General features: G+C 32.4%; 1 protein-coding gene across 1 annotated transcript in view; it reads right to left on the bottom strand.

The window, feature by feature from the left end:
- Window positions 1-16,517, bottom strand: part of LOC145241304 (E3 ubiquitin-protein ligase listerin-like) — a 115,659-nt gene that overhangs the window by 82,473 nt on the left and 16,669 nt on the right. Inside the window, exons 4-8 of the mRNA XM_080104091.1 lie at window positions 14,600-14,830; window positions 11,628-11,680; window positions 9,727-9,907; window positions 7,759-7,932; window positions 3,886-4,076 (exon numbers count right to left, since the gene is read on the bottom strand). Coding sequence (XP_079960217.1) covers window positions 3,886-4,076; window positions 7,759-7,932; window positions 9,727-9,907; window positions 11,628-11,680; window positions 14,600-14,830 — 830 coding nt within the window. The remainder of the gene's footprint in view (window positions 1-3,885; window positions 4,077-7,758; window positions 7,933-9,726; window positions 9,908-11,627; window positions 11,681-14,599; window positions 14,831-16,517) is intronic.

Here is a 16,517-nt window from a genome sequence, read left to right as displayed (position 1 = left end):
ATATTAATTCTTGCATAATATGTTGCCCTAGATCAATTCTTGTATATGTTCCCCTATATTAATTCTTGTATAATATGTTCTCCTATATTAATTCTTGTATAATATGTTGCCCTAGATCAATTCTTGTATAATATGTTGCCCTAGATCAATTCTTGTATAATATGTTCCCCTGTATTAATTCTTGTATAATATGTTCCCCTGTATTAATTCTTGTATAATATGTTCCCCTATATTAATTCTTGTATATGTTCCCCTAGATCAATTCTTGTATATGTTCCCCTATATTAATTTTTGTATAATATGTTGCCCTATATTAATTCTTGTATAATATGTTGCCCTAGATCAATTCTTGTATAATATGTTGCCCTAGATCAATTCTTGTATATGTTCCCCTATATTAATTCTTGTATAATATGTTCCCCTGTATTAATTCTTGTATAATATGTTCCCCTGTATTAATTCTTGTATAATATGTTCCCCTATATTAATTTTTGTATAATATGTTCCCCTATATTAATTCTTGTATAATATGTTGCCCTAGATCAATTCTTGTATAATATGTTGCCCTAGATCAATTCTTGTATATGTTCCCCTATATCAATTTTTCTTTAATATGTTCCTCTATATTAATTCTTGTATAATATGTTCCCCTATATTAATTCTTGTATAATATGTTCCCCTATATTAATTTTTGTTCCTCTATATCAATTCTTCTTTAATATGTTCCTCTATATTAATTCTCCTACATTAAAAAACAAAAATAAAGTAAAATACGTTTTTTTTTTGTTAGAGGAGATAAACCATTTTTTTTATTCAATTATTATTAATCAATACATGTAAACAAATGTTCATGAGACCATATTTTATTTTTATTTATTACTAGCATGGGTGCCTGAGATTGCCCGGGTGTTTGGAGCTATGTGTTGAGAAAAAAAAAAGTGGTAGTAGGAAGGCAGGCTCGAACCCATACTGCGGAGGAGGAAAAGAATGTGAAAAAAACATGACGCCTTTGCTGTTACGACCACTGCCAAGCCAGAATTGATGTAGGTTTAAAATCAAGGCTAGACAATCAAAAAGGGATTACTTTTGAAAATAACGGTGAAAAAAAAAGCGACCCTTTCCTGTAGAAAAGTGCCCAGTTGAGGGTGAAGAAATTATGTTTTTAGCTAATTTTTCAGTATTTGTCGTCTGAAGGGTCTAGCTCCAAAACGATGCTGATCTTGTTAAAATCCGTCACCTCTGTCGAAAGTTTTAGGCAGACATGCAAATATACATACATAGATTTATATATTCGTAGCTCAAATTTTTTACCCAAACCAATTAAAAAGCTTGCCGTATCTCTGAATACCCTTTACGTAAAATTTCAAATGTTTAGACCAGAAATTGTCTGAGTAATTTGATAGAGACCGCAAAGGTCAAATATTTTTAAACTTTGACCCCTTAAGATTTATTGTTTTGGGCTCAAATCAAGTTATTAAATTGGAGCCATGTCCCAGGAACCTATATCTAAAATTTCAAGTGTTTAGACCCAAAATTGGCGGAGGAGTTTGGTAGAGTTCTCAAAGGTCAAATCGTTGAACTTTGACCCCCATAACAGCCAAATTTCTGGCTGAACACTGATTACAAAGATTTTCCCAAATCTCACTACCTAGTATATCAAATTTCGAATCTGTAGACTGAAAATTGACAGAGTTATTGTGTAGGGAAATGTACACAGACAGACACTTTCACTTTTATAGATATATAGATTAACCAATGCATTTATTATTAACCAATGCAGTGGGCAAACATTCCCAATTGGACACTTTTTCTTAAATTCTATTATCTACATAAATAAACAATAGATGTGTGTGTGTGTAAATATTTAACCGATAAACTCTTAAACTACTAGCCAGATAACACTAAAATTAACAAGAAGTAGTAATCATACAGCAAATATGGTTTATAACAAGTAAAATCTTTGTTTGGATGAATAATACGCGCAGAAATATGTTGGCAAGTTGAAATGCAAAATGTTCATTTCAACTTGACATATTTCAATTACTTTTGTGTATGTGGAAATTCATTCATAGCTTGAAGCGGTTTAATTTTAAATCTTTCTTATCTAACTGTTGATAGCTCAAATGATAGAGAATGTGGCTGGAATGCTAAATGTTTTGGTTTTGATTCTAGCTCATGGCATTCAAGTCATTTTTTTTTAACTTGTGAAATCAGTTCACAGGGTGTTCAAAAAGTCACTGAAAGGTTTTGAACAGAAATAGATTCTTCATTTTTGATGATATCTTTCTGTAATTTTAACACAATCTGACTAATACATTGGGAAATTATAAAAAAAGAAAGTAAAATTCAAACAATCTTAATTTATGAAAAATAATGTTTTAAATTTTCAGGTTTGCACGTTTGTGCTCTTTCCAAAACATTATTCATGACAGATTGCAGAATCTCTGGATTGCGATTTAATTCCCTTATTTTGTTCCTGATGTTTTCCTTCAATTCTTGCAGGGTTTGGGGTTTATTAACATAAACTCTTTCTTTAAGATATCCACCACAAGACAAAGTCAGGGCTAATCAAATCTGGGGAATGTGGTGGCCATTTGACATTGCCATATCGAGAAATAATATGTGAAGCTGAAAATGGGTAACATTTAAAAGACATTATTTTCATATATAAAGATTGTTTGAATTCTGCATTTTTTTTTAATTTCCAAATATCTGAATCACATTGTGTTAAAATTACAGAAAGATATATTCAAAAATATAGAATCTATTTAAGTTCAAAACCCTTCAGTGACTTTTCGGACACCCTGTATATATATATATACATACATATATATATATATATATATATATATATAATATTCAATAGAGAATTGGCTCTGTAATAATAAGTACGAAATCTGCATGAATTAAAAAATATATTTAAGCATATTTTACAACCTGGCAAGCCTCCTTCCTTCTCGCTAATTGATCAATACATGTTGATTAAACGTGTGTCCAGATGAATATTTTTTATCAATACATGAGAATAAGACTTTTTGATGGTTAGTTATATTGAGATACATGCAAAATATTAGTTATATTGAGATATATGCAAAATATTAGTTATATTGAGATACATGCAAAATATTGCAGTTCAAAATCAAATAAGTATTAGTGAAAAATAGTGTAAACTAAAAATTATGGAAAATTATCAAATAAAATTTTAATTAAAAAAAAAAAAAATAAAACAAATTTACTATAGTCCACAAACTCCAAATGAAGTGTGCATCATAAGTTGGTTGGTTGTTTTTGTTTTACGGCATATCAACCCTTTTCGAGTTATTTAATGCTGAATCCAAAGATTTTGAAGAAAATTTTTTTAATAGAATATATTTGTTGTTTTCAAGTCGGTTTCTATTTAACTCATAGTTGGAACCCTAACAAGTACTACCACTCCGGGTCAGAGTGGACCTGGGAGCAATGGTAATTAAAGGGTGGCTCCACACTCCCCAAAGCCCACAAGCTGGGGCCTCACCACTGGATATAGTTTAAGTTCATATCCAGGACCCCCATTGAGGGACTTTTACCCTCTGCATGGGGGCAGTCTGCGTATTCTAATGCCTCACCAACAGGGCCAGTGCATCATAGGAGATTACCTCTCTTCTTCCTAATATGAAAACACTTGTCGTTCAGAGTTTTTTTTATTTCTGAATTTTCTTTTTTTAATTCTACTCACTTTTTGTAATTTTTGGTGTACACTAATATTTTCACTGATAAGTATGAGTTTTCCATTATTTTTAACAGCTGTATTTTGCATCTCAATATAAATAAAAAAAAAAACAATCTTTTCCTTTTTTTCATTTTTAAGAAAGCTGCTGTGAAATAGATTGTAAAAAAATATCTTACCCTGTCTTCATGTTTGAAAAGAACTGCTCATAAAATTGTTGGGGTTGTCCAATAAATTCTTTCGGAAATTTACTAAGCAATGGCAAAATGCTGGGTCCAATGACGGCTGCATTTCCCTGGCAACCTTCAGCTAATACCGTTCTTAATTTTGGCCAAACCCCTTTTGGCACACTAACATGTTTCCAACATTCCTAGAAAAAAGATCAAACATCTTACCTTTATATTGTTGATGTGTTTAGTTTTGAGTAACACATACATTTTTGTAGGAAGGAAAGGTTCTCATGAATTCAACCTAATTAAAAAAAAACTACATAAAATATTTATAATGTACATACCCACTACAGAAAAAAAAGAAAATGTCATATTCCAAAAACCACATAAATTCATCAAATAGTTTTTTTTTTAATGAAGAAAATCATTTTTAAGCTATTTAAATTGATTAATGTAAAATCATTAGCATAACAAGGCTGATCTCACAAGTTTGAATTATTGTTGACTTATCTGTCCTTTTATTTTTTTTTAAAGATGGTGACATGAAAAACTGTTTCTGATTACTCATAAAATCCTATAACGGGTATGTATATCATAAAGATGTTGTATTTTCTGTATTTTTGTTCTTTTAATTAGGTTGAATTCTAACTAAAATTCAAAGGAAATATAAACAGTCTTAATTTGTCAAAGGAAAATGTTATTCCGAGATAAAATCATTTTGAAAACGTGTGTTCTGTAAAGTTTGGAAAGGTGCTTGTATTTGAGTGATGTCAGACATTGTTTTTTGCTAAACCTGCTCATTTCAGCTCCTAGAATAATTGGAGTATGAAATGTACATTTTGTCCAGCAATTGTAATATCTTCCATTGGTGACATTGTAACAGTTAATGACACGGAACCTAGAAAACAAGCGAGTAAAATTATTGTTAAAGATTTGGTGTAATAATATTCAGACGCAGGTGTGTAAAAATAAGGTTAGGCTTGATCATTTTATTTTATGGCATATCAACCCTTTTGGGGCTATTTAATGCAGAATCCAATCTTTAAAATAAAAAAAAAAAATTTCTCTTGTGTAGGAAGAAAAAGAAAAAACAAGAGCTGATAATTCCACAATTCAAACTTAGAAGATCAGCCTTGTAATACTAACAGTTTCACATTAAATGATTTTCTTAATATAAAAGAAAAAACTACTTTAACAATTTATGTGATTTTTTTGGAATATGACATTTTCGTTCAGTAACACTATGTATATCAAAGATTTTTCCGTATTTCTTTTTTAATATTTAGGTTGAACTGTGACTTGCACCATAAATATTCATAACAATAGAATTAAATGCTGCAATCTATTATATAAAGGGCAAATGGATGTTAGTGCAAATATATATATATATTAGAGCTCTGTTGGACTTTAAGTTCTAGTCAATGAGCTAAATTACACCTGCAGTATTCACTGGTATTATAGAGATTTGGAATACGTTCATTTTTTTATATTTTTATAAAACTGAGATGAGGTATTTTAAAGTTTTTAAGATACAACAAAAGGTGAAAATATTTGAACTTGACTTTAACATATCTTCTATATATAAGAGGCAGTTGTCTGCTTTTTTTCTAAATTTTCTTATTTTGTTTATGCTGGGGATGGAGCATCCTTACTGATGCCAGACATACATCTGCAACCTCATACATTCAACCAAGAGATCTTTAAGATTTAAACCGTTCCTTTAAATGCAATTGTTTGAATCTCGCTTGCATTTTGTTCATAATTCTTTTTCATAAATCCAGTTGTTTCTTTAATTACTGAAATGATGGCGATCTTTCTAAGATTCCAGTTTCTTTTTATATCATACATAAGACTTTAAGATTTTGCTATTTTTTTCCTGTCTCAGTTCTGTTTAACTCAGCATCTTTGGGGGACACTAACTTCTACTAAGCTAGCTTCTCGTCCCATATCACTATATTAAGTTTAATAGCTCTATTTTCTAGGAATTGCATAATCATAGTGGATGGTATATGAATTATTTCAGACTGTTCTTTCCAGTATACGTTCCTAGGACTTGCTGCTGCATTCATTTATATGTGTGCTAGTATGTCCAGCTAAAAGTCAAAGACTACAAAACAAATAGTCACAAACTGCACTGGATGAATAATATCTAAAATTTAGAAAAAAATATATTTTCTTTGATTCATCAGGTAAGGTTGATCTTTCAATGTTATGTACTAATTTGGAAATGAAATATTGACTCATTCCTTGAGGAATCTATTATATAAAGGAGAGCTGACTATGGGTGTGCCCAGCTAGAGAGGAATGGGCTGTGCAGAGGAGAAGGGGGTTGGGGAGAGAAAGATAGAGGGATGGATAGAGAGACAGAAATTTTGATAGAAATTCATTACACTTTGGCCCTAGGCAACACTTGGTTATATATATATATATATATATATATATATATATATATGTATATATATATATATACTGCGGATGCAGGTGTCATGAATTTGATTTTAACCCATGCTGACGACGGCTGAGAGATAGAAACACGTATGTCCATGCGTATACCTTTTATTATGTATGTAATAATATTTAATAAGAAAAAATAAATAAAAATACATCCTATAAAAAAATAAGGGACGACTCATTCATATATATATATATATATATATATATGAATAACAAAAAGAGCTTATAGCTCTTTAAAAAAACACTAAGGTAGCAGAAAAAAATAGATAAATAACAGCGTTTTGAAGTTGATAATGTTGCTAAAAAAAAAACAACAAATCATATATATATATATATATATATACACTAGCCTGGGTGCCCGGCTTTGCTCGGGTGTTTGGAGATGTGTGTTGAACAATAAAAAAAAAGTGTTAGTATGTAGGCAGGTTCGAACCCATACCACGAAGGAGGAAAAGAATGTAAGAAAAAAAAAAGTGGTTTCTTTGCTGTTGCGTCCATCGCCAAACCGTAAGTTACGGACGTTTAAATTAAGGCTAGTCAATCGAATAGAAGGAATGACATTCTAAACTATCGGGGAAAAAAATCGACCCCTCCCTGTAGAAAAGTGCCCAGTTGAGGGTCTAGGAATTATTGTTTTTAGTCAATTCTCCAATATTTGTCGTCCGAAGGATCGAGCTTCAAAACAATCCCGACCTCGTGCAAATCCGTCAACTGTCGAAAGTTTTAGGCAGACATACATACCTACATACATTTAAACAGACAGGTGAGATTTATATTATAGAAGATGACATATACACACACATATATATATATATATATTTTCTTGAAAAATACCAGGTTTATAGGAGTAGACACCCAATTATTTACTAATTTTCAGAAACTTTCTACCTATTTCTATTGATGTGGTATCTTTAAAGGAAAGTATACATACTCACACACACCATAAATATATTTATTTGCTTCCCCATGAAAGCAAATTGTGACACAACGTTGTCAAACAAAAAAAAAAAAGAAAGAAAAAAAATGCTATAATGGTCGTGTGTGTGTGCACTGTGAAGTGTGAATAGTAGTACGAACAATTCCATAACAGCATCAGTCTGCATTGTCAGCGTTGGTCTGGCTTGTCGCTAAGCAACGACCTGGAAAAATGGCAGTCATTTTCATTTGCATACGTACAATAATACATAGTTTATATCAGTTGCTGATACTTGTTGCTGCCAGACACACCAAATACCTTTGTGTGAAATTTCATAAAAATCGGTTCTGCCGTTTTTTAGTCTATAACGAACGAACTCACACACAGAGACAAAGTTGCATTTATATAATAGTGTAGATTATATATATATATATATATATATATATATATATATATAATGTATTTGTTAATAATGCAATGTAGTTTTCTTAAATAAAATTTGTTGTACATACCTCAGACATGTTGACTAAAGAGAGGACTGCTTCCCATATGGAACCACAGGCAATGACATCAGAATCATCCACACTTAAAAGAATGCACGGACTGAGTTTCTTTAAGTAATTATTGGCAATCTCTGGAATCACTTGACAAACGGCAGCCAGAAAAAGAAAGGATGAACTGCGAATCTAGCGGAAACAAAAAAAAAAATAAATGCACACAATTATTTATATGTGGATTAATTGGCTTACATTGCAAAATCAAAAATTTTTGTCTGTATGACTTCCTCAGGGGCAATTAATCATTAGATTGACCCTGAAGAAATCACAGACTGGCTGATACAAACTGAAAAACCCATAAATTATTTGATAGTTGATTTTTTCTTTTTAGATAATTGTTATTTTATCAGCTTGCATGAAAAGAGCTATGTAAAAGATGATTAAAACTGTTTGAATTATGCAAATACCGTCAGTAGTTCAAAAGTTATGAGAATTTTAAGTGCCAAAAGTTAGGCTTTTCCGTGGACATTTTTCTTTAGAAAAAGTGGGCTAAATTACAGACCTCAACATTTCAAGAAATTCGTTAATTTCGCCACCATTTATTTATTTTTTAAGCTATTCTCATAAAACTTGGCACTCTTATGTAAAATTGTGTGCTCTTTCTGATTATGCAATCAAATTTGATGTATCTCTTTACCATAAGCCATGAATTATAAATTCAGATGTACAAATTTAAATTTTTTTAAAAACTGGCGCATGGTATCATACAGTGGGTGTCTATTCATGAACAAAACTAAGTATTATAGTGGTATTTAAATATAGCTTTATTGAGAGCAGGCATTTTCCTGCCTCCTCACCAAAGGAGAGCTTAATCTGGAGTGTAGCAATTGAATGCCTAAAGAGCATTCATGGTCGGTATTTACTACTCCCTTCACAGAAAAAAAAAAAATTGAGTAGATATGAATTAATTTGAGAAATAAATCGAAGAAAATTTTTCATATAGGTTTTGGATTTCTGTAAAAGATGGAAATTCCCATAGTTGACCAGAACGTTTTGGTCAATGTAACCATCGACTGCGCCGCAAGAAATTGTGGCACAGTGGATAAAGTACTTGATAAAATTCAGTTATAAAAGTTACATTTCTGGAGATTGAAGGTTCAATCCTCAGTGCGGGTGATACCATATAATTGTGTGAATTACTTAGGACTTCTATCAAATTTGGTACAATTCTATCGCTTTTAAAGCTTATAAATAACCAAGAACTCTTCTTACAAAAGTTAATTCAATTCTCTCAAATAATTTTCGAGGCTCAACTTTTTATGAATAGTAGTAATATTACAGATAATAATAGTAACATAATGAGCTCCTATGATATATTCGGCATCTCAAGAGTTCCTCATGTCAAATTCAGTACAATTCTGTCTAATCGTTTTGGAGGCTAGTAGTGTTTCTAATTTTTAGTATTAGTAGCAGCAATAGCAATATTAACCATTTTACTTCACATATGACATAGCCGACATCTCAAGGGTGCTTAATGCAATTCTGGCAAGTAATTTTGGAGCTTATAAGTGAGTAAAACAGAAAAAAGTAAACATGCCAAGGGTTCTTCATACTAAATTTAGTGCAAGCCTCCTGTCAAGTATGTTTGAAGATTCATTTAAAAAAAAAAAAACAATTATTCTTAGCTAAATTACAAATAATTTTGATCCCCTATGAGATATCTGGCATCTCAAGGTTTCCTCATATTAAAGTCTGTGTAATTCTGTCTAATAGTTTTGGAGGCTATAAGTGTTTATTATTTTTAATATGAGCAATAGCAATAGAAGTTTTGATATTTTTGACCTATCAAATACCTGGAGTCTCAAAGATGTTTCATTTTGGTGTAATTTTGTTGAACAGTTTTAGAGCATATAACTGAGAGATAGAATAGAAAATGCTCAATTTAACATAAATTATAAAAACACGCCATCAATTAGAACTTACCGAACTGACAGGAGATTTACAAAGGTTCCAGAGCTTGGAAGATTCTAGCAGCATGATGATTTTTTCTTCACAAACAGATTGTGGTTTCGATGAAAGTGCATGAAGAAGTTTACACAGTGCCAGAAGTGATGAAGAAAGGATACGATTGTATTTATTTATCATATCTTCAGAGGATGTGAGTCTAAAGAAACAAAAAAAATTCCAAATTAAAAAAACATTGATGATACAAGATTCTTTTCAAAGCAGAGGTTTTACTGACAGAACCTATCTGATGTGAATATGTTTAATCCATTCTTTCAATGTGACTAAACCAATAAAATATCCTGCACATATCTCCCTATACTATCCATTGACAAATGCAAGAGAAATACCTTGGTAAAAAGAAGAACCTGTATTATCCTGTTGTAGATCTGGAAAAGGCTTTTAATAAAGTGTCAATCAAAAGGTCCCAAAACAGTGTACATTATCTAGAAGCTGAAATGAAATGAAATGCCTCACAAGTGAAAACAGTTGATAAAAATGATTATATACAAGTCTACAAGGTAAACTGTTTCTTCCAAAAAACAATATCTGTTTTGATTGCTCATTTTATTGCAAGTTTCTGCTACTCTTACGGTAGCAAATTTCAATCTCAATCTCAGATTCTTTCTTTGGTCAACAGCAGCAATGTTCTGCTGGTTAGTCATAAAAATGTAAATTGCTTTCGCAGCATAAAACTTGTGGACCCCCCCCTCTTTTGTACCTATTTACAATGCCTCCCCATGGGACAGAGTTGGACACCAGGGTTGTTTTTTAACGTGAAGAAAAGGTCCCGCTTGACAACATCACTGAACCCAACATTGTTTCCGTGGTTTTCTTTTTCTTCGTCTTCTCCTCTGGTTGTGTCATCGTCTCTCACATTGACGGCTGCTGTGTCGTATGCAGTGGCTCACATGAATAAAAAAAATACAAAAAAACACCAACTCCAATACATTTTGCAAGTATCAGTCACACTCTGGATGTGTGCATGACATCATCGACCTTTTGAATGCTCAGGTCCCCGTCTACATCTTCTGCAGAGACAGTGTTCGTCAGCTCATCTCAATCTGCTAAAGCTCTGTAGATCTGGTCTAAGTCACAACTTATGTTCCACTGTGTCCAATTTATAACTCTCCTCAACTGTAATGATCGTGAACTGTCGCAAACCCAAAACTGTCCCCAACAGTTGTGAACTGTTACAAAGCCCACTGCCGCACCTAAAACTGCCCGTAAAATAATTCATCCTGACCAACAATCCAATTTTTACTTTCTTTTTTATACCTTGGTGAATAACTTCCTCTCCAATATTCTGCTGATAAACTTATTTCTTTTTTTGGCTATATTTTTCTTCTTTTTTGCTTCTTAACACTTGGGAGTGGGGATGTTAATAGTATCACAACACTTTTCACTGCCCCACCCCTTATTTCCCCCTCCGTTTTTCTCATTAACACATCATTCTAATCTATTTCATTTATCTCCTTCCTCTATTTACTGAGACTTCCATCTACCAAATGTTAAAAGGTGATTTTCTCTCTTTTTACTCTTTTTGTTTGGATGAGAAGACAAGAAAGTGCACACTCCACAAGTCAAGGTCAGCAAGTACCTCAACGACAGTTAATGACCATGAATGCTTGACCTGTGGACGATACTTTGAAACCTGCATTAGCCTGACAAGTCATCTGCAGACCCGCAAAACCTAGTTAACTACAAGCCAGCGATGTTTGTGATCGTTATCGACAACGATGGACTATCATCATTATTCTCTCTGACTATGGTGCAGGAATATACACTGTACTACTTTCATTTCCCACAATATAATCAATTTAATTTATTTTAAAACAGTCATAAGACAATCATAAGGAGAAAGTAAACATATTACTTACTTTGGATCGCTAAGTGTTTCAGCTCTTTGATTCAGTAGATTGTCAGTTGTATACTGGAATGTGAAATGATAACTCAAATAGTGAAGGAAAAAAAAATCATGTGGTTGTAAACATTTTAAAAACAACCAAAATAAATGGTCATTCAATATACTACCAGAATAAATTATTTTTTAAATGGGATTAATTTTTGGATCAGTTAATAAATAATAACATACAAGTCATATAAAGATGATAAATACACAGGTACACAAGTTGTCTAAAAATTTAATTATCTTAGAGATTACAGCATCAGAATTAACCAACAAAAAACAACTTTTTCTTTGTCAGTTTTCTCTCTCCATGACTTTTTCTTTCTCTCTTTTTCCTCTTCTTTCTTCTACCACTCTATCGTCTCCCCCCCTTTTTTTTTCATACTGTTCCCTTTCTCTCAATTTCCCACTTTCAATCTTTGTGTTTCTCTCTATTGTTATTTTCTCCTGGCAAATTCAATCTCTCTCTCTCTCTCTCCATGACTTTTTCTTTCTCTCTTTTTCCTCTTCTTTCTTCTACTACTCTATCGTCTCCCCCTTTTTTTCATACTGTTCCCTTTCTCTCAATTTCCCACTTTCAATCTTTGTGTTTCTCTCTATTGTTATTTTCTCCTGGCAAATTCAATCTCTCTCTCTCTCTCTCTCTCGTTTCAAATACCAGCATGAAAACATGAGCCACATCTAGCCACAATATGTTGTATCAGCTGTTTGTGGATAACATTGTGACTGGGTTCGAATTTCCCGACTAGTAGTAATTTCCACATCTTACACTGATAATTATGTAAGCATGAAACACTAGTGTCTGTAGGTATAAAAATAATTGTTATTATTTATTTTTTTAAATATTTCCATCATAAAAAGTATCGTTAGGAAATTAAATTTGATCCCTAAGTGCAAACACAATATTCCAACTTTCATATTGCTGAATGATCGTTTACCATTCATGCCTGCTGAGTTGGCATTAATAGATCTGTAATTAACAACAAACACTCGTCTAGCTACAACTACTGTAAACAAATTCCCCTACTCTCTATCTGTGCTAAAAACTAAGTGCAAATTCCATGAACAAAGTTTCTTTCCTAAAACTCTCCACCTGTGCAACTATACTGCAGGGCTGCTTTCTAGCTGACTACAACATGGTCATATTCAAGTTGTTGAGCTGCCCTCTTAAATAATCAAATTTTACCCAATTTTAACCACTACCCATCCTTACAGTGTTGTCTCTTGACACTCATTAACGCTTATTCAGCCTTGATAAGTGATGACTCTGTACACTGTAAAAATTCAAGTTAACTTGAAATTCCTATCTAAAACATAGCACACACTGTAAACTGCATAAGCAGCGATATTTTTTTATATCTTTTAGTCTCAAAATGAATCGTCCCCAATATATATTGAAATTGCAGAATATTTATCCTAGGATGGGTTAAATTATTTCCCAAGCAGAACAGCTTGGGACTATTTTTATGTTTCCTTGTGTAGATTAAAATAAAGATATGATATTAAACCTTATGTCTAGAATTCTTATTACAATTTTTATCAAAATCCATTACAGGATTTTGATTCTACAAAATAGCTTAAAAGGTCTTAAGAAATAGAAACTCAGGGAATATTGCTTAATTGGTGTCTAATTACTATGGACCAAATTTAATGTCAATCTGAAAAAGTTGAATTTTCAAATAGAAGATTCTGTTCATATTATACTCTCCTAATAATCTTTTGAGACACTACAAAGAAAGTGAATTTTTGGAGAATATTTATTAATTTATGTCTAATATTTATTGTTTAAATTTCACAAAAAATCAGAGATTCTGAATTTTCACAAAGGGTTGCTGCTCCTTTTTAAGAAAAATTTACAAAATTTAACGTACATTATCCATCTGTATACCTAGCAGCTGTGTTCCAGAATTCATAATGATTGGTTAATTAGTTTAGGCATGAATCCTATACAGTGCCTAGTATTCCCAAATGGTCATCCATCTAGTCCTGATCAGGATCAAAGTTGTTAACTTCAGCAATCTAATGAGAATTGGTGTGACAACGTGATTATGCTGTATGTGAAGATGGCAACAGCTCCTTGCAAAAAAATTAATGTTGTCATCTCCCCGGACCAGGACACCACTTGTGAATGTCATCATCATCATGCAGTCAGTCCGTCAATCTTAACGATGACTAGTTGGGGCCTCAGTGCTTTATCCCTCGGTGTTGGCGTAGTCTCACTCCATCACCACAGGACTTTCCACCTTGGCTCCAAACTTGCTTGCGCAGTTTAGGTGCAGTATCTGTTGCGCATCAGATAGACACCTTTTGAACCTGCAATGCTCATGTCCAGTGGAGCGAACCCGCAACGACTAGCAGCAGAGGAGCTTCTGGCAGAAAGTAATCACAAGTAATTACTTGTGAATGTAATATTCTCTAGAAATTCTCTCCTTCAGAGGAAGTTGGTTTAAGCCTTCCCAGGGTGAATGCTGTACAAGAACAGGATCATATAAACATATCTAACTATATATAAATAGGGATGAACCATGTGCCAAACTAGCCATGGCTGAACCCGCGATGTTTCAAAGGAAATAAAACTGATCACTGAAGAACCTTAACAAGAAATCTGTTGAATATCAACACTGAAAGACATCTAAACTTCATCTTTGTATAGTATAGGTAAAAATCTAGTATGGACTTTGCTTCTTTTTTTTTTTTTTTAATTGGGGGTGGAGAGGTCACTACTTATCAAGGCCTGGGGGCTACTCGAGGATAAGGATTAATAAGTGTTAGATGGATGGTGACACAACATTGCAAATTATATAAAAGAACCTTTCAACAAGAATTTATTTACTTGAAAAAGATCATGTTATACTCAACTGGAAAGCAGTCCCACAGTATTGTGTTCCACAGAGTTCTAGGAAAGAATAAGGGATAAACAACATCAATACTTTGAATACTTACCTCAAGAATAGATTCTTGGCAAAAGCTTAGAGCTTGTGCCTGTTTAGCAGTAGAGAAAGCTGAATTGAATGCTTGCTGAGCTGCCGTGGCCACTGTTGGATAAGGATCACATATACTTAATAACCAGTAGGCCATCAATTTTTTTAGGTGGGGGGCCAACTGGCGATGTAAACGCATTGCTAAGATATTCATAGATTGTTGTACTGTCTCTCGGACACGATAGTCAACATCCTGGGGAAAAAAAACAAATTTTTTAAAATAAATTTTAAAAAAACACAAAGCGTAATAATTATCAACTAATCCTACAGCTTTTCACAACAGCATATTTTTTTTTGTGACTCTTGCATAAGTTTAGGCAGCGTTTAATACATTCTTAAATTACATGATTTTATGTAAAAGAGAAAGTTCTCCATAAATAAATAATATTTATCTTACATCCCGGCCTCCTGCTTCCCTAACATGTAGAGGTTCAAGTGTAATATGAACAGGCATCTTGATGTTCAACTCCCTCCATAGTGTACCTGTAAATTTAGTCCCAAATAATAGCCCCTTATGTCAAAGTGTCACTGTGCCTTGTTTTGGATGAATAAGAGTTTAATAAAAAAAAATATTTTAATAAAAAAATAATTACATACTTATTACTGTCACTTTATCAGTGACAGGATGCCATTCCAAATTATTAAAATTTTCATCCAACCAATAAATAACATCGCAGATGTAAGTTTTTATTTTGAGATCAAAAGATGGTTATCCACGAAATAAAAAAGGAGATTTGGAATTGATCACATAATATGCTCAGCTATAAAAAAAAACAAAAAAAAAAACAGCAGATTGTCTTATACTGGGACAGATGGATGCCCAAGGCATTAACAAATAAAACATCTTGCCAACTTAGACAATGACCATTACTGTTGCTACTACTACTATTATAACTAAAGGAGATCAAAGGAAATCATATGAGAACATTTTGTCACCACAACAATCAACAACTCAACTTTTATTGGATTCAAGGTCTTGCATAAACCAATAAACCATCATCACAAATGTAACACACGTACAAATAGTCCAAACCATTTCTCCTTGAAATAAATGTAATTAATTTTAAAATTTATTCAGTGTTTGTCTCTTATTTTCCTTGCTACAATATGCTTCACATAGCAATAGTGAGATGAACTGCTGAATCAGCGCACAGTCCATTGTACCACTTTTCCTGGGAATGTTTTGCAACTTACTATGGCCCTCCTGCGAGTATCAGATTCTAAATAAAAATAATTGAGACGACTAATGCCAACAACGTTATTTTAACAAAATTAGTTATAGTTTTCTAACAACTTGATCAAACAATTTAATAACTGAACAAAGCCATAAAAATCAAGTCCTACTTAAAAAAAAAAAAGAAAAAGACAAATTGAAGGTAAGAGATTCCTGAGTAAGTACATTTAATCTTCGACAATTATATAAAGGACAGTTATCTGTGCGAGTGTTTATCTTCAAATCAGAAAATACACAAGACACACTCAAAAAGCTTACCTATTTCTTTTCAGCATTGTTTCAGACAGAACATGGACATATTTCCTTTTATCAGTTTTATTGGGGAGGGGGGGGGAGAAGTCTACAGGAACAAAATTAGGGCAAATTTTTTTTAATCAACTTTTGATGTAAAATAGTACTGGTGATAGAAAGAGAGAAAGAGGAATATATATATAGTCAGCGATGCTGATGAACTGTAGACATAGCAAAATGTGTTCATGGATAACTATCTTTTCTATAATAAATAAGTAAACAATGAATATATATATATATATATTGGCAGCAAATCATTATTCAAGCATGTCTGATTGAACACGACAGAGTTATTCTTTTTTTTCTGATTTTTCTGGATATCTTTTCCATTCGCCGAGCAGTCTTTATTATTTCA

This window comes from Euprymna scolopes, chromosome 20 (genome assembly GCF_053919585.1).
Source record: "Euprymna scolopes isolate OS-2025 chromosome 20, ASM5391958v1, whole genome shotgun sequence".
Taxonomy (NCBI): domain Eukaryota; kingdom Metazoa; phylum Mollusca; class Cephalopoda; order Sepiida; family Sepiolidae; genus Euprymna; species Euprymna scolopes.
Note: the sequence above shows the minus strand (reverse complement) of the source record. Positions and strands in the feature narration are given on the sequence as shown.